Consider the following 19,099-nt stretch of genomic DNA (forward strand, 5'->3'; position numbering starts at 1 on the left):
ACTCTCGACCTACCCCATGACCACAACTCCATCTCGCATTTTGAGGTTTAAGTAACAATGAAATACAGATTTGCTGTTGTATTTTTTTAACAAGCTCAATTATGATATTTAAAATGTTCACTTACGCCTACCCTCAGGATGAGGAGCCATCCATCACTCCTAAGAACGCTGCGAGCGCGCCAAGCTGGGCCAAGGATCAATGCTGAGTCACATTGAAAATCAACCGGCTTCATCGACGTGAGTGCAAACAAACAACCGACAGTAGTATTCAGACCTCATTTATGGGCTCTTTTTCAATCTTTAGCGCTACGAAAGAGCACGACAAGCATTTATGGCAGAACTTTGTATTTGATCTCTCCCCTCAGCTGGCAATGAAAATAAATGAGGTGAGTAGAAACTGCGAAGTGACAGTTGACGTGATAAAAAGCAACATCAAATGTAGCTTGAAATAAAGTTCGAGTCCTGGTTTTTCATATTTCCTTTTTGCGCACGCCGTCAGGTCAAGCTGTACGCCCACACATCGGGGTTTGAGATTATTAGTAAGAAAGCCATCGTAGCTAGCATGGTGACCATATTCAAGATTGCTTCCTCGTGTGATTATTTTCTCACTCACCGAACGTCCTTCCAATCAGCCACTTGTACGCTAAATATAATTGGAAAGTAGCCTGTTTTTTCATCATTGCTCATTGTCAAAATATTAAAGGAAAATTCCGGTGGTTTGGAGTAATAATGTATCCAATAGGTCATGTAATATGTACTCTATTTTGATAGTGTGATGTTAAATCCTCTCTCATTTCATAGTGTTTTGAGAAAATTTTTTATCGACAGTTACGAATTTTCAGGTGTGCCGCCATTTTTTGCGAGTCACATGACGGATGTGGCATGTTACGTGGGGTTCCAAACGCTCGATTACATGGGACACTGTTATGCCCAGGGGCGGAGCCGTTAGCTCGCTCCCCGGCGGCGCTTGTTCGTCAGACTCCGCGTCATTCCGCCCGAAGAACCAGCCGAATATTCAACATTATTTTACAGGCACAGGTTCAAATCTGTATGGAAGTGTTCCTCCGTCTTCCCGATCAACCGATACTGCTATTTCTTCATCAGATGAGGATAAATCCAAGAAATCAGCCCTGGGCATAATGGTGTCCCATGTAATCGAGCGTTTGGAACCCCACGTAACACCTCACATCGGCGCACGTAGGTCACGTGACTTGCGAAAATGGCGGCGCACCTGAAAATTCATAATTGTCGTTAAAAAATCTTTTCAAAACACTATTATATGAGACGGGATTTAACATCATATTATCAAGATAGAGTACATATTACATGACCTATTGGATATATTGTTACTCCAAACCACCGGAATTTTCCTTTAAGTAGACCCACACAGTCGAAGTTCACATGACACGCGGTTAGCAAAAAGTCTCCCGCGCCTAATATATTATCGCTCAGTTATGAGATGTATTAATTTCATCTTTATCAATATTATGAGGGAAATATCAAACCAACATGGAGTTAAATATACAATTAATGACGAGGGGGTTCATCAAAGGTACCAATGGTGTTGGACCTCGAATGTGTAGAGGCTGGCTTTGGAGGACTAATTCCAGTCTGGTGCATGTGTTACACCACGATGATCCTCATGGCTGTCTGGTGGGCCTTGTTGACCCGCGTGTTTGTTCTGCCTCCTAAGGTCACTAACACTTGAAATTGAAAAACTCAATTCTAGCTTGGAACTGTTTACCGCAATGTATGACAGAACTCCACTGGTGTGCACAAAGCGAAAACTGGATTGAAAGGAAAATGCTCAGGTTACCCGATTATGTATTCATCGAACCTTACATAGTTTGTTAAAAAATGTCTTCTATTCAGGATGAATGAGCGCTGCTTTTTTGCAGATGAATTGGCACATCGTGATGATATGAGCGCAATGGAACACATTCTGCAAGTAGAGTTCTGACCTTTTCCTAAGTTGGACTGAACGTGGTCTGAATAGAATTCATGATCAAGACTATTATAACAAATCTTTTTGCTTATTATTACATATATATAGGGACAACATTCATTAAGAAGTCTTAAGGGTCTCATGAAATAAGCAAAAGGAAATTATGATCTGTTTGGTTGATGCAAAATAATGTGAATCACTTGTGTGCTCAATGTATTCAAAACGGAACTTAAGCAACTTTACAGGAACTTATTCAATGAAAAAAAACATCGCATGTAGCTTGACCAAAATGTAAAATTGATTTCTTCTTTGCTACAAACAAAGTTATGTGACGTCATGGTTGATATTGCATGCTGGTTAGTTTTAGTAGAATGTAATGTGTGAATGAGGGTTGTAATGTTGTGGTTGAGGCGGACTCAATGGAGCTTTCCGACTTGTCACTCTCTTGTACAATAATAGCCAATCAGATAGCCGCATTGTCTTAACCCCTATCTTGACACGCCCCTCTTGTCGTCATATCCCAGAAGCAATGATGGTTATCAGTCGTGTGCACTTTGAAAAGTTAATGTTACGAAGAAAATGGTCCTCAGATGCACTTGGGAAACGTGCAATTGTTATGAAAGATATCCTGCTAGGTGACAAGGGGCCCGCTTGATTCATTTTCCAAAGCCTAAAACACACTTGACGAAGTGTCTACGATGGATTAAGGCTGGCGGAAGAGTGCACGTACAATTAAGTGTGGACAATATCAACAAACAGGCTGTTTGTTCGAAGGAAAGTGAGGGAGAAGTATCTTCTCTGAGTTTGATTGAACTATTGTCAGGAGGACAACTTTCACTTTGTTAGTGTATCACTGACCTGCCGAAGGAAGTATGTCATGTTTAATGCCGAAGAGTCTGGTTAGGGATACGTAAATGCGCCATGTCATGCAAGAGAAACGTCTACTTGCCTATTTGGATCACATCAGACTTTTAACACGGAGGACTGGGTTCCATTACGAGCCAAGTCAAATGAATACACCCACTCACTTGTAAAGACGGCAATGATATTACTCGTGATCTTTCCAAGTAAAAAGTACTCACCCTGCTTTACTTGCGCAGTACGATTCCACTATTTTATTCTGTTGGAATTCAATATGAAGTTTGTGAGGCATCAAACTTTTTTGCATCGATCGCCAACATTTCGCTGTAACTCTGACATTGCATCTTGCTCCGTCCAAAATCTTAATTTCGTGTACATATCCTTGCGTGAAATATTTGCGACGTCTCTGTAGAACCCTCTTGGACAGGCCTGGTGCATTTGGCAAAAAACATACCACAATGTTACCGTGAATACGCGATAGAGAATCCACTTCAAACATGTTCTGTTCAGTCGCCATTTTGGAAGATTGTGGGAGATGGCAACTGTTGCTAAGGGGGTGGAGTTGAAGCTCGCCAGTCGGAAAGGTCCATTCTCAATTAAGATCCATTCATAATATCCTGTGATTGGCAACACAATCGCCATTATTAACAATGCAAGCCATTAATGAATGAATGCTATCTATTGTCAACATATGATTGGAGAGTCTCTTGTGAGTCCGTGCATACATAAAAAGCAATATAAAAATAAGAATAAAAATAAATACAAATGAATTAAGTTATGAGTTCTGCATTAGAGCATGTGCTATGACAAATTACAAATAACATTTCTGTAATGCACCTGTTGGAATGAATGTTGAGCATGTAAAAACCAGATATTACATAATGCTCTGATCTGGCTTTTTGAGATCATCAGGAATTCTGTTTTTTTTTTTTTTTTTCCAGTGAGCATACATTAGTCCAGATTCTTACATCCCAATGGGGCAACGAGATGGATCCAGTCCTCTTGATATTCAGAAGATAAATGGCGTTCTATATCTGCGGTAAGTGAACTGAAACAGTTGCGCATGTCTTAAATTGCTCCTTTTTAAATGGCTCCTTATCAGTAAAGAGTCGCTTTTGCAAGGCCAAAGCGACTGAATACAAAGCAGCGTCGTTTGTCACACAAGCCTCATCCCTCGCCCTCGGGTTACTTTTTACACATTATGAAGCAACAAGTCCTAGCGCATGCTCTTATGCAGAACTCATAACTTCATCCCACGTAACAGTTCAGGCTGCTCTCTTGTGTATTGTAGACTTGTAGACTGAAATTGTGTTTAATTTTAACGACAGCAGCCGAGACAGACAGTAGACAGTACTTTTCTAGTTGAATGTTTCCCGACCTTTAAAGAGTCAAGACATATTTTACATTCGTAGAATCTCACTTCAAACAAACAAAAAATGCCACAACCCAAACAAGTAAACTATACTGTTCTTCCTTACTCAGTGAAATTGAGGCCACTTTAATTGAACACAAAACTATTTTTTATATGAATGTCAGGTGGACAAGTATATTGGATATCTTCTTTCATATAAGAGAATTTAATTCCTTTCCCTGTCAGTACAGGTCTCTGGCATAGATAGATGTGCAAAAGTACCGTAATTTCCGGCCTACAGAGCGCACCTGATTATAAGCCTCACCCAGTACATTTGTAAAAGAAATACTATTTGGTACATACACTAGCAGAACCTGTGTAAAATACTCAATTACCCACATTGAAACCGACATTGAAATACGAGATATTTACAAAGACGGTAAACAGAAAAGCGTTTTCAAAGTTTTAATACCTTAGCTTAGCTTAACATAGCAACAACATGGTAGCATGAACAGGGCTAGTAAAAATAAAACAACAACAACAACAAAAAAACATACCAAAAAAGTCACTTCACCGACACATATTCCACCGGTCTCACTCTTACCTTTTCCGCTCGGTAGTAGAAAAAAATGCACAAATTAGCCGCATCACCGCATAAACCCCAGGGTTGAAAGAGTCTTGAAAAAAGTCGCGGCTTATAGGCCGGAAATTGTGGTACTTTATTTGTCATAAAGGAATCATTTCTGGAAAAATTAAGTGAAATGGAATAACTTTCCACAGCACACCTGACCTATCACTTGCACAACTGCTGGAATCATTGCTAAACCATGTCACATGTCTTTCTGTCATCATAGCTACTCATGATAGCATAAAACATTTTCGGGACTTTGGTCCTATACCGAAAGTACCAATCAATGCGAGTGCAAAAAGTTCAAAGTTGATGTGAGTTTAGTTATTTCTCTTTGGCTAACCAGTTCTTTAATCCAGCCTCTGCAGCTTTTGCATTTTTGGTTCATTTAATAAATCCCTCCTTTTTTATTCCAAACGCACTGTTTGCTCACGTTCATAGCAACAGCTTGATTTCATTACGTTCACTTCACTGTAGTTTTACCAGAAAATAAGCTAAAATTACATGCAAATTAGTTGTGAATGACTTATTATGCTCAAGGCTTCCTTGTTGAAACTTATTAATTTGTAAATAAGAGCTTTGGTTTTCAGATTGCTATTTTTATTTATTTATTTTTGTATGTGTGTGTGTGTGTGTACCGAGCAGCATCTGCAATTAGTCTTGCATCCATGAATGTCATATGTCAAATTAATGGCATCGTAACAGCATACAGTTTTTTGGGCCAAACCAATTGCTACATTATCCCGCATGATCATGGACAACGAAAATGATGGTTGCAGGTACCAAGCGAGAGCCAGCTTGCTACTGCCCGGCCATACCACACACTTTTAAAAACATTTGCAACATTCGACGATGTGGTGAAATTTCAGGACGCAATAAAATGCTCCTTTACAGGTGCAGAACTTTCGCAAAACTTGCTTTTCTCAAACAAGAAGTTGAACGTTAAAATTCACAACAGGTGTTTGATCCATAACAATTTCCAAGGATGCTCACTTGTATGACGTTCTGTGACTCTTCCAGTTTCTTTGTATCTCGGTTGCTGACGAATGACACTTTGTGACTCGGCTGACCCAGTCAGCGGCCACGTCCTCGTAATGACGCTGGTACTTCCGATCATTTGTTTGCTGTCGTTTTGGTCTCAAGATGTCAAAATGTGAGCAGGGTACTGAAGAGTACTGTTTGAATACCAACCCCTAGTGAACTTGGTCTATTCATGAAACAAACACCTGCTCTGAATTTTGCTATTGTAAGAGCAGAGTAAGTTCCGTACAGAACTAACAGGACAGAACCGTTGGATATGAGCATTCAAGTTTAGAGAAAGTCAAATTAAGTTCACCCCGAAAGGGAATATCACCCAAAAGGATATCTTTCATCAGAATTATAGGTTCCCCAAGCGCATCTGAGGACCATTTTCTTTTTAACATTAACTTTTCCAAGCGCATGCTACTGACAACCAGCATTGCGTGTGGCACATGACTACAAGAGGGGCGGGTCAAGCCAGGGATTAAGACAATGCGGCTATCTGATTGGCTATTATTGTATACGTGATTGACAGGTCGGAAAGCTCCATTATCGCTTCCCTGGACGTCTTCCTCGAGGCTAATGATAACGATATCAGGTATTGAAGAAAGATACACAACAAAATATCTGACATTGCCACCTTTGACTAGGCTACGCTACACTGGACACGACAAAAAAAAAAAAGAAGTACCGTCTTGATGTGCTTTGTACACATGGAGAGGTGTATTAAATGAGACAACAAATCAAATAAAATCAACATCTACTTCTCATTTAGTCCTGATTGCCACAGTTTTTTATATTAATTTGTTTGACTAATGCAAAAAAATACTAAATGCTATATAAATCCATTATCAAATCAAATACTGAAGCAAATAGAATTAAAATGATGTTCTGTCGACTATCTTCATGTTATGAGTGACGTGAAGATTCAAGAATATCAAGTAATAGGGCTGAAGCGCTAATGTCTTAACACTTTCTTACGATCACGTTGTTTTTAATTCTTTTTAAGTCAGTCATCTTGAAAGGTGTTCATGCTTCTTGAAAAGTAGTTCTGATTGCAAACTTCTTAAGCTAGCACACTAACTAAAATGGAATGATCAGTGCCCCCTGGTTGCCACCAACGCCATTTGCCTTTCTTGGTTACACAGTACGCTACGTATTTTTTAAAGCTGTTTTGACATTAAAACCGTGTTCATTGACTCACTTATGACAATATTTGCCCTCACGTTAAACTATATTAATGTAGCCTCACTAGTTATTTAAGATTTTTTAATTTATAAAAGTGTTTTGCAAGATTTTTGGTGTTGTATGCTAGAATAAAAAATCTAAACCACAATTTTCCACAGTACCTAATAAAAACCATTTGCTTGAGTTAGAGCATATTTTGTCATCCATTTAGTTTAAGCCAACCTTAACATAGTATTTTTTGATTATATATATTTAAAATACACGAAGTTACTATGCAACTTCTTCGGAATGTACCATAAGGACCAATAAAGTGTAAATTTAGGAAATTGTGGTCATCCATCTGATAAGTTGTACAAACAACAGGAGATAAAAGTCTACTTAACGTAAGTAGACTTGTGTTGTTTGTTTACATAACAATGTGAATAGTTTTGTATAAGATGAAAGTTCAACTCACAAAATAGGAAAATCGGGTATATTCCATTTATTTGTATGCCAACCATTTCAATACAATAACTTTGTTAATACAAAAGTGATCAAATTAAGGTAAGAACAGAATTCAGTTGCATGCAACCACCTAGGATAAAAATAAAAATGCATTTTTGTAAATTATTTATTTTGGGTTAGTGTAACATGATACTGTCTTGCTCCAAGGGAAATAAGTCTCAAAATAAAAATGAAAAATCCCCTTAAATCTAAAATATTTATGTTTTTTAAATTGATTTGTATTATTATTATTATTTTTTATATATGTATTTTTTTTCCTTACATCTCCCCTCCAAACCAATGAGAAGATGGCGTCCACACTCCAAGGCCAACGTGCTGCTTCTCGGCCAAAACGTGGAGAATGCAGGGTAAGATGTACACTACACTTTTGTGCCATAGACTTTGATTATTTTTTTTTAAATCACCTAATAATATCTTAATCTGACTGCAACCATTTTGAAACCATGCAAGTGCGTTTGATGAGGCCTCTGTGTGTGTGTATGTGTGTGTGTCCCCCACCCCCATCTCTCCCCACAGTCAATCTGCAGCTGTAGGATGGCAGCGCCGCTCCACGGGGGGCGGGTGTGGGAGAGACCATCTGAAAAGTCACGTGAAGAGGACCCCGAAGTGGGCGTGGACTGCCCGCCCAGCCCCCTTTTCAGCGTGCCGTACAGAAAGCGCTCACGACTTTCTCAGTCACAGCCGCGCCCCCCACCCCCGACCCCGACCCAACATTACAGAAAGGCTCCACCTTGTGAACATGCACACACCCACCGGGAAGCCACTCTTGCACTGCCAGTCTTTCAATCAAAGCGACTCACATGGTTGCACTAGTTGACACACAGCGGCAGCCACAGGTCAGAGCGAAAGGAGTCTTGTCTTTATTGGAAAGGAGAGAATCTTCCAGAAAGCCACTAATCGCTTTTATACCGCTGTCATGTTTTGCTCCGTTACAGTTTACAGTTAGTCTTTTTTTTTTTTTTTTTAAAGTTTTAAATAATAGTTTTCACATGGACTTGTGGATCCGTTATATAGTCTATAAAGTCTCTAGAATGCTGTTTAACGACAGACTGAGTTTTCAAAATGTATGCGTTTTTATATTAATTAGTATTTGATACATGCGCTAGCTCACATTTTCTTTTTTTTTTCTTGCATGCATTCATGGATTAGTTATTTACCACATTCTGTGACTAGCATGGTAATTGGCCAATTGATCTGAAAAACACGGGGTTCTCTTTACAACAAAAAACAAACTATATATGCCCATTCATATTTGCATGCTTATATCTATTATTAGTTAATACTACTACACTATACTATACTATACTAATTTAAAACTCATCAATATATTTTTGGATGGATTAGTAGATTCATGTACTGAATTATTCTATTATATATGTATACGGTGTAATTTTAGATTTTTTTTTTTGGATAATGTTTTTCCATCTTAACACAATTGAGAATCTGACTGACCCAAACTTGACTCAATGTAGACTAATATGTTAATTATCATGTAATATAAAAAATGAATAGGTAATGTAAAGGCAAATAAAAATAATAAAGGCGAGCTATGTTAGACTAATGAAGTGTAAAGAATATAAATTCAAAAGTTTTAGGTTTCCTTTACATTATAATTTGTGAAATAATATTTTGGATTGAAATAAAAACTGCGTAGGATTATTACTTTTTAAATTGGATTTTTTTTTTTATTTAAAAAGTAAATAAAAGCAATATAAATTGATTTAAATTGCAGTGCAATGGCACGTAACATACGTTGCCTGATGATAAAAGCACGTTTTTATTCCAAATACGACTCAAGCGGCAAGAAATTGTGTAATATTGATGATCAACGAAGTCGTTTGCATCATTTTATTGGGACGATAGAGAAAATTGAACCATTTTTGGGAGGCGAGCCTAAATTCGGGAAACCCTGCACCCCACTTTCTGGTGTTTTCCACGCGGGTCCAAACCAGCAGGGAACCCCTCGTATGCACCAAGCAGACTTTTTTTTTTTTTTTTTTTTTTGAGGGGCGCTTTTTATTTTAGAGGCGGTGCTTGTTGGCTCCAGAGTAGTGTCGTAACTCCCAGAGTCCCCGTGAAAAAGAGTTTGGCCAGGGCCAGAGTTGCTGCAAGGGGGGGGCTTGCTTTGCTTATAGCTTAGTCTTTTCCAAGGGGGGCACAACTACTGCCGTTTCCCCCCCTCCTTCACCACCTTTTTTTATTTTACATTTTTTTCTTTTTCATTTTTCTTCTTTTGCAGCCTCGCTTCAGGATCTTTGGGATTTATTTCTCTGTCCCCCCCTCCACCCTTGCTCCTGTCAGATCATGAACAAACTATATGTCGGGAATCTAAGTCCTTCGGTCACTGTGGAGGACTTGCAGCAGCTCTTCGGGGAGAGGAAGCTCCCCGCGGCCGAGCAGGTCCTCGTCAAATCCGGCTATGCCTTTGTGGACTTCCCCGACCAGAACGCGGCCGTGAAGGCTATCGAGACTCTTTCGGGTGAGTGAGAAGTGATGCTTGATGAGATGACACATTTTAAAAATAAGGCACTGAGTCAGTCACGGGAGCACATGCACGAATTATTTGTGTGGGTTTTTTTTTATTTGCGTGTGTGAGTGTGCAATTGTGCTCCACGTTTTAGTGAGTTTGGTGCGCGCGTCAAGACTGATTTGAATCGATGATCGATCGCCGGACACTTTTTCTTTTCTTTTTTCTTTATTGTAAAAAAAAAAAAAAAAACGCTTCAATGTCGCTCTTTTAAAAACGACACAAGCGCCACAAGACGCACAATATGCGGACAGATTCCGATATAGAGTGCGCCGCGTTTTGGTGCTCACCCCCGCTGGAATGCACGCGCACGGGGTGCTCTTGATGCTTCGGGTAATTATTTTTCACTTATTTTTTCTCGTGATTTTATTGAAGGGAGCCGAGCGACGCCCGCGCGGAAAACTTGTCACGTCCGTGTTCCTCGGACGTCTGGCCGTGTTTTTACGAGGTGACTTGGCGGTGGGTCGCGGGGGTCCGGAGGAAAGAGCCCATAAACAGGTAGCTGGAAAAGGGGAGGCGGTGGGTGGTGGAGAGTGGGGGGAGGGGTTGGGGCGGGGGTGGGCGAGGTGAGACGATCATTGCTGCGCTAGGCCACTCTGAGCCGCACCCCCAAAAAAGATGTACATATTCTTTCTTTCCCTTGGTTCCCTGCTACACCTTTACCTTGAGAATCGGACCCCCCCTCCCCCCCCCTCCTGTTGAGTGTGGATCGCTTGGTACGGTGAACACAAAGCTGAGAGGTGGGAGTGCAACGCATAGCTGACCATTCCCCACATCCACACACACACACACACACACACACACTACATCTATAATGTTACATTCCCTTGGAGTGTTTTGCACATTTATTGCGCTTTGCATTTAAAATATATATATATATATATATATATATTAACGTCGCACCCGCCTCTGCTCCCACAGGGAAAGCAGAATTGCACGGAAAGGTGATAGAGGTGGACTACTCTGTTCCCAAGAAGCTTAGGTAGGCCTTTGCAATGTGACACAAACACACGCACACTTATATACCACAACTTCTCAATGAAAAGTTAAAGAGCTCCGCTTCTTCTATGCTTTTACAAAGGAAGGAGCTTTGACCTTTTTGCTCACACACAAACACACACTTCTCAGTCGTTCTCAATGAGAAGTTAGAGTTCTTCTGGAGAATGTTTGAAAAGTGATCATCTGTAAGCATACTTTGGCAAATAATGCCACTATTCCGACAATATTTACCGTAGCTTTAAGGTTTGCGTTTGAGCAACATGTTATGAAGTGTGAAAAGTAAATACAGTCAACATGGAATAAATGGGTTTGAGGTTGAAATATTTATTTCATGAACACTCCAAACTGCTGTGATAAGACTGGGTCCCTATAGAAAGATCCCCCTATGGAAGACCTCTTTATACTTTTTGTGTGTATGCTTCATGACTTGTAATCTGCACGTTTAATATGTGCAATGTTGTAAAACACGCTTCACCCCCATCCCTCAACACACACACACAGGGTTTTCTTGATGGGGGTGGAGATACGTGCTTATTTGTTTTACCTTAGTAAAACACGACAATGTACACGTTGCACCAGTGTTGCCTGATTACCAATCCGTGGACTGGATCACGACGACGCGGAGACCCCCACGTTCACCCCCAACGCGTCGACTCCACCGCCGCAATGCACAATGAGTTGCATACCAATCAGCCTTTTATGTGCACGCGTGTACGTGGAAAACGAAAGGCAAAAACCCGAGACGCTTTTTTTTTGTGTGTGCTTGCACCACCACACCATTTTATCAATCACCCGCCATAAGAGTCTCACGTTTCCGCTTTTTTTTTTTTTTGCTCACGCTATTCGCTTCCCCGGATCCTATAGATTGCGCAACCCCTCACTCGCCTGTAGGGAGAGGCAACATTGCGTGACAAAAAGGTAAATATTCAACCCCCTTGTGGAGGAACACGTGACCCCACACTATGTGCCCCCAACCCCCACTCTTCTTCCGTGCACGCTTTCCTGCACTCACAACCCACACGTTGTTTTTTTCCAACCTTTGGTGGGGTTACGTGCCGCCTAAGTCAGTAAATCAAACGTCGTAAACCTGTTAAAGTTGGATTTTTTTTTTTTTTTTTGGGGGGGGGACGCCATTTTGGTGCGCTACGGGCGCGTTCGTGAGGCTCACCAACATGGCGCTCAATGGCTGCGCCACTCCCACGCAGCCAACGTGCACGTAGGCCATCATGGCTGAGCCTCATAATGGCTGCCGCGATGGCCCTTTTCCTGCGTGGGGCGGGATTACACGGAGCAGGAAAAAAAAAGAAGTGCATACATGTGTGCGAGCTGCAAAGGGGGGGGGGGGAGACTTGGTGCGTGTAAGTAGGAGTTCCATGTACATCCACCACCCCCCCCCCCCCCACACACACACACCCACCCACTCCGCGTCAGGCAACACTCAATTTCGCCATTGCAGGGGAGGCGCAACATGTATGGGCGAAATCACATGAGCGACAGGATACGTGTTTTCCCCCCCACATGGCGTGATTTTGTTCACTTCTTCTTAAATGCAACGACGTTCAAATCGTTACTCTTGAAAAGGTTTCACCACCCTCGCGTAGAAATAGTCACGCGACGCGTAAATACGACCTCACGTTTGCCACTACAATTACGTTAAACTACATTCAAATTCATGTAAATTGAAATCAACTGTTTATCCACACTCCTTGTAGCAATGGAAAAATCTGAGAAAATTATTTTACGAAACTATTAAAATATAATTTGACATTTTTTTTCAAGATATGCGTAAAAGTATTTAAGTATTATTCACGCCAAGTATTAAATAAACAAAGACACTCATTTCCTGTTGCTTATGTAATTTTGCAATTGTTCCATTCAAATAGTTGAATAATTACAGTTGGTTTTAATAATGATACGTAATAATTTTTTGAGCGTTTCCGTCGTCCTCATGCTTTGTGAGTCGTGTGTGTGCGTGTGTGTGTGTGGGGGGGGTGGATTGTATCTTGAATATGTGCTGGCTCAATTCTCTTGATTTGAATTATTTGATAAGTATTTAAAAAAAATCTATATTTTTCTATCTTTAATTAGATTCTACGTTATTCTGTGAAGGGCTACGAGGCCTTTGTAAAAGACAAAGTTGTGGTTCAGAAGTGTTTTTTGCCAAGTGTTACGTTGTTTGTTGTTGGTGAGGACAATCAAAATGTAAAATGGATGGGTGGGTGTTTAAACACAATTCACTCTCGAGATAAGGAGTAGTGTTGGCTGAATGGAGCTTTGTCGCATTATAATATCAATACAGGTAGTTGACAAAATACAATCTTCCTGTTTATGGACGTTATTCTGCTTGCATGATGACAAAAATGCAACAGGTTTTAATTGCTACAAAGCAACTAGATTTCATTATTTGTATCAAGCACGATGAAATTGTAAAGATTCTTTTTTTTATTGGTACAGACTCAATTTCCTTTCTTTACATATGTTATTTCGGTGCATTTTGTAAAATTTTTAGATTAAAACTCAGTTGATGTAATTGTAGCCCTTCTGTATAGCATGAGGGAAAGCAATTTCATTTATCATTTTTTTTCCCTCCAGCTAGTTCCCAAGCCATATGTTCAAAACTTTATTAGATAACTGCGATTAAATTTAAGCAGGAAACTGAGTTAATTAATCTCCACCAATTTCTATTTGTGGTTTGATTTAATGGGTGCAGCTCATCCTCTACTGGTTTGACCTGGTGTGAATCCATTTCTCGTTTTTTTTTTTTTTTTAATTCAATGATATAACTATCAAATGTAGCCCAGTGAGTAGCCTACAAACGGGACTTAAAGCGTTCGTGTCGGGATATTATTGTGCATAATTCTTTTAACGTCAGCATGACTTCTGAATGTTCAACGCATTTGTGAAAAATGAAATGGTGCTCAAATTAAAAACCAAAAAAAAAAAAAAAATGTCACTACATACGTTGACTCTTATAAAGTCGAATCAATTACTAAAGCAGTTTTATGTTTTGAAGATAGGATGAAGAAAGGTGTAAACATCTGCATTGCACCACATAGCGCCAGCTTATGAGTGAAAAACTGCGAAAGGCGATAGATAGCCATTAGTTGATCCGTTCCGAATCCATTAAAACTCCCCAGTTGATCCCGGGTGCAGACGAAGCTCTCGGCCAGGCTCTGCTGATAGCGGGAGGTGCCACGCTTGACCCCCCACCCCCCACCCCAGCCTCCATCACTCCTCCCGACTTGTAATGTCCACTCGCGCCTGAAATCCAAGAGGTCCACAACAGGCTCATTTTAAAAATGATTTTGGATGGGGCTTTATTAATTAACTGTAATGTGTGAACTCACCCTTACCTCCTCATTTGTACAGCGATCATTTATTCACAAAAGCGCTTTGGTGTTTATTTTGCCTCTTAGCCGACTCGATGTAGCGCGGTCGAGCACATAGCTCAGGGGAGAGCCCAGATTAGATGTGAGAGAATTGCAAATTGTGCCGCTTTCCGAAACGGGCGGGAATCGCCGTTTAAACTCCTGGAATCTCCGCTCACCAGCTCGGTGCTTCCACGCCCGTGGCTGCCTCAGCATGTTCTCTTTCGACTCCAACCTGTTGCCCTTCGGCCGCGGCGCAATTGTCGCCAAACTGGCCACTTGTGCAGGAGAAGGCGTTTGTCGCACCTGCCTTTTTTTTTTTTAAACCAGCTGTGAATATTAAGGAGAAGCGAGAAGTGCATAAAGAGCATCATCTAAGTTCACCGGCTGTGAAGTGACATCCGCGGTTCTTGAGCCTACGCTCCTTTTGCCATTTAAAATAGTCCTTGCTTTAATATGTGACTGATTTTTAACTCAGTTTCAATAATGAGTGCAATCATTGATTCAGTGTGCTACAAACTTATTTGAGCCTTTTACACTTGCACCGTTTGCACCGTTTGCTCACACTGTTGCGGCTTGGAAAATGGATGGATTCTGTATGTTTTCCTCCCCTTGTGGCAGTTCGTGTGTTTAGGTGTTCAGATGGTAACCAAACCTGTGTACGGACCAAATATACCGGTCCCAAATGATCCGAATGAAGCGGTCTTGGTTGGGTTCACAGCAGAATCTGGCGTGTTTTGATTGTGGTGAGAAAACAAGCAGACCTTGAGCCGATCCAGCAACAAATGAACCAAGTCGGGCTTAAGGCATAATGGTGATCTAATAAACGGATGAAACTGTGGACTGATTCAAGTTTGTGGTTAGTAGATCCTCACACATTGGCTCCGTCTTTGCTTCGCAGTGTAAAAATGTATTTACTCAACGTGTTGACTTTGGTATTTGCTGGTGTGCGGTAGCCTGTTAAATCATCCAAAGAATTATTAACCTTAACAATAGGACATGTTGCTTTGTTTCACTTTCACTCCCTATTCTGTACAGAAAAACTACTTCCTGTGTGAACACGCCTGCCATTGGCCCATGAGAGTTGAGAATGAGCTTGCGTGGTTTGTCCTGATTCCTCTTAGTATGCTTGAAATTTTTTTCCCTCCACATAGAATGGAACCGAACAGTAGGAATAACGCAGCCCTTTTTTTTTTGTTTGTTGGGAGAAATGAAAGCTTACTGTACTGTCTAGTGCAATCGCTTTATAGTGTGGTTCGTTTGGTCAAATGCGAACACTATCATTTGTGCGCGAAACTGGCGGACTAAGACTGGTTGAAGAGGTGGCTTCGGGCCTCTTGTAAGTGAATTCTGGTGTGGTTCTGTTCACGTCGGGGAATGCCGGAGGGACCAAAGACATGAAACAGCACTGAAAAGAAAATTAAGAACGTAGAACTGTAAAGATTGGGAAATACAGTTGCATCAGAAGCATCTGCCTTGAAACTGACAGAGAAATTGGTTGGCTAAACAGCATCTTGTAGGGATGATCTATTATTGTGGGGATGATCTATGATCGATATCGAAGCTGCTCTCTCTTGTGTCTCGGTCGTGCCTGCAAATGTGTGCATTTGATATGTTCACACTCGGCTTAAAGACAGCAGGTGACTCCCATTTGAACACATACAATGGTTTGTAATGTTTGTCATGTGCCAGTGCTCGCAGAGGGCGCCCAAGGGTGTGGTCTCCACGGGGGGGTTGTGGGGGGGGGGGCAGCTGGAACATGCAGCAGGTGGTGATACTCCCTGCCATCATCCTGTATCAACACCTCATCGTGTGACTGTGCACTGATGACTGCTGAACAGGTGAAACCAGATGGCCGAAAGTAGACTGTATCCAGGCCGCGTTCCGCTTGTCGTAAAACTGAGCGATGCGGCTGACTGTGACTGAACTGGACAATGGCAGGAAAAAAAAAAATAAAAAATACAGTCAGCGACTCACACCCGCACCCCAGGTGATTGAAGGGTAAGAAATAAAGTAAAATACGTGGAGATTTGAGAGGCTCTTGACAATGAACTTCAATAATGGCATGAAATGTTTTATTGTAAAAGACGACTTATATATTACGCATATTCTTCACTTGTACATTTTGGCGGATGCTGGCTGGATCTCAGATCATAACTGGGAATAATTTCAGTGTATAATAATTAAATCTAGTTGGGAAAACTCGTGATATGACAAAACATTTCGATCGGCTGTTACCTCCATGATGTTGCGACACCGCCCACATGCATTGCAAATTTGGAATCATGGCAATACTAGTGGCCAACGCCCACTCACGAAAACTTGTCGCATTACACTGCACACTGGGCGACGCGATCGGCCACGGTGAGAACCACAGTCCTCAATCAATCCCGACCGTACTCGATTTTAATTGATTTCCATGGGTACCAGCGAAGACTGTTCAATGGGTTTGAGCGCATGCAACAGCTCATGGCGAGACAAGCGCGCCTGCTGCAAAACATCGTGAGATACAGCGGTTTTCACCTTTAACCTGGTGACGGCTCAGAGCTTTACGTGTGAAGCGTGCATGTGTGTCGGTTCCTCCCGATATCCAAAAGCATGTTTGTTCGGTGAACTTAGGACTCATTGTCTGTGTCCCTGTGTCAGTCCCGTGCTTGACTGGTGATCTAACCGTGGTGTACGCTGTCTCTCACCCCAGGAGTGACTTGCTGATGTCAATCGAGTAAGAACGGGGAGGTTTTCCTTTTGGTTTTGATTTACAGATGAGAAAAAAAAGAAAAAAGACCGACCCAACTCCCATTCATAATGTTGTAAAAACCGGAACATGGATGCCTGTCAGTACTTGAGAATTAAGCGGAGAGATTTGTCTCAAAATATTTACACATTTTTCAGATCCACAAATAAATTCATGACTTACATGTATTTTTCAGAACCACAAATGTATCTGCGATTGATGTTTTATATATATATATATATATTGTGTATGCATATTTCATGACTTATAATTTGGAAATGTTCAATTCCACGCATGTGAATATTCTCATTTTGTGTGTGTGAATATCTTGGAAACTGCATTATGTTTCTCTCAAAAATAAATGTCCGCTGAGCCACAAACGCATCTTCCACAATTCATAAGCAGAAGTGAATATTTGCAAATGGTGTGCACACATTGAAAAATATCTAAATTCTGAATATATTTGCGTGCCTAAAAACGTGAAAATCGCAGGTATATTTGCAGATCTAAAACACGTGTAAATAACAAGATATACTTGCGGAAGTAAGTATGAGGCAAATCTCTCCCCACGCACAATGTGACTTTGGAAGGAACTCCGCTGGACACAGTAGCTTTGTTTTCGATGTACGGCACGCTTCGCAGGATAGTGTTTAAGGCACAAACACAATAAAAGTGCTGCGGTTCTCTATTGTTGTTTCGGTTATGGGGCTGTGAGCACATAACACGCAAGTGCATGTTCTCAGTTTTTACAGTCAACCGCTTTCGTTATTTATATGGAAAAGGATAACTATGATATATACACATAAAAATTCACTCAGAAACGTTTACGGTGAGACCCGTTTTTCGATATTTGCATTTTCCGTTTGCAAAACTAATTGTAACTTTTCCCATTTTCAATGAAAAACATGGTCAGTATATTGTCCCAAAGTCATCTGGGACAAACTCCAGCTTCCACCATGACTGAGAACACAATAAGCGGTACAGAAAAAAAAAAAAAAGCATGAATGGATTTCATATTAAGACTTTTGTCATTTCTCAGCGGAGCAGAGAGTGCTGACTGGTTCTCGATGCAGGTCCAGCTCGTGTTGGGAGCGCTTGGCGGTAGAGCGGTCAGAGTGCTGATTTTATTTGACAGTGAATACATATCCCAGCAAGAAGCCAAAGTAAAAATACCAGCGCTCATTTCGTTTCTCCAAGTGCAGCGAGGGAAAAAAGTGCTGAGTCCGATTGTGTGTCACAGCCCGAGCGAGCCCTTCTCTGACCTTTCTTATTCATAACGCCCGCTCGGAGCCGTCATTTTCATCCTTTTCCATATGCATGCGCTCCCAACGTAGGAACGGGACCGCCGCAGTTTTCCCTGGCTCCGAGCTGAAAGCTCACCCCCACAAGGCCGCCATTGTGCCTCCTCTGTTATCTGAGCGAGAAGAGGAGGACACACGGGACTTCCGAAAGAGGCAGTGTCGGAGCCAGAGTCGGGAATATTTGTGTGGGTGCGTGTCCGTTTCCCTGTCTGCTGCCGCGTGGGGTGACCTAAGCGCCGCTGACAGAGGGCAGCATTGCCTCCCCGTCTTTGGAAGACTTGTGTGGGCTAAGGAAAGATGGCGAAACCAGACTCTAATTAGGCATAGATTGATAGATAGATGGTTGGCTAGATTAGCTTCAGAATGGATTTGTTTTTTTTTTTTGGGGTCTCCTGTTCAACTGTAATATATTATATTAAACATATCAAAAGCAGCTGTTATGACCTAAGCGTACGTCATCTAAAGCGGTTGAATACGCTGCACGGAACCTGTTGCTCTCTTTTTGTGCAGGCCAGACAGATTTGCTTTCTCCGTATAGTTCGAATGCAGCCTGTAGAGCTCCAGTCTTGGTGCTTGTACAGTAGTTACGACATTAGGTAACGAGACGCAGCAGAATGAGTCGTAGCAGGGTATGTGGCAACTGTGCTGGGTATTGTGACAGCCCGTATATATA

General features: G+C 41.4%; 1 protein-coding gene across 7 annotated transcripts in view; it reads left to right on the forward strand.

Moving 5' to 3' along the window:
* The window catches only part of igf2bp2a (insulin-like growth factor 2 mRNA binding protein 2a), a 75,500-nt gene that overhangs the window by 3,370 nt on the left and 53,031 nt on the right, over positions 1-19,099 (forward strand). For 6 of the 7 annotated variants that reach the window (XM_061841736.1, XM_061841738.1, XM_061841742.1 and 3 more), the window contains 5 exons: positions 138-237; positions 305-386; positions 3,748-3,845; positions 9,737-9,976; positions 10,946-11,006. In XM_061841736.1, coding sequence (XP_061697720.1) covers positions 3,827-3,845; positions 9,737-9,976; positions 10,946-11,006 — 320 coding nt within the window. In that variant the 5' untranslated portion in view covers positions 138-237; positions 305-386; positions 3,748-3,826. Of the gene's footprint in view, positions 1-137; positions 238-304; positions 387-3,747; positions 3,846-7,784; positions 7,845-8,013; positions 8,334-9,736; positions 9,977-10,945; positions 11,007-19,099 lie in introns of all 7 variants that reach the window. The other variant, XM_061841743.1, reaches the window with a different exon arrangement.

This window comes from Syngnathoides biaculeatus, chromosome 14 (genome assembly GCF_019802595.1).
Source record: "Syngnathoides biaculeatus isolate LvHL_M chromosome 14, ASM1980259v1, whole genome shotgun sequence".
NCBI classification, from domain to species: Eukaryota; Metazoa; Chordata; class Actinopteri; order Syngnathiformes; family Syngnathidae; genus Syngnathoides; species Syngnathoides biaculeatus.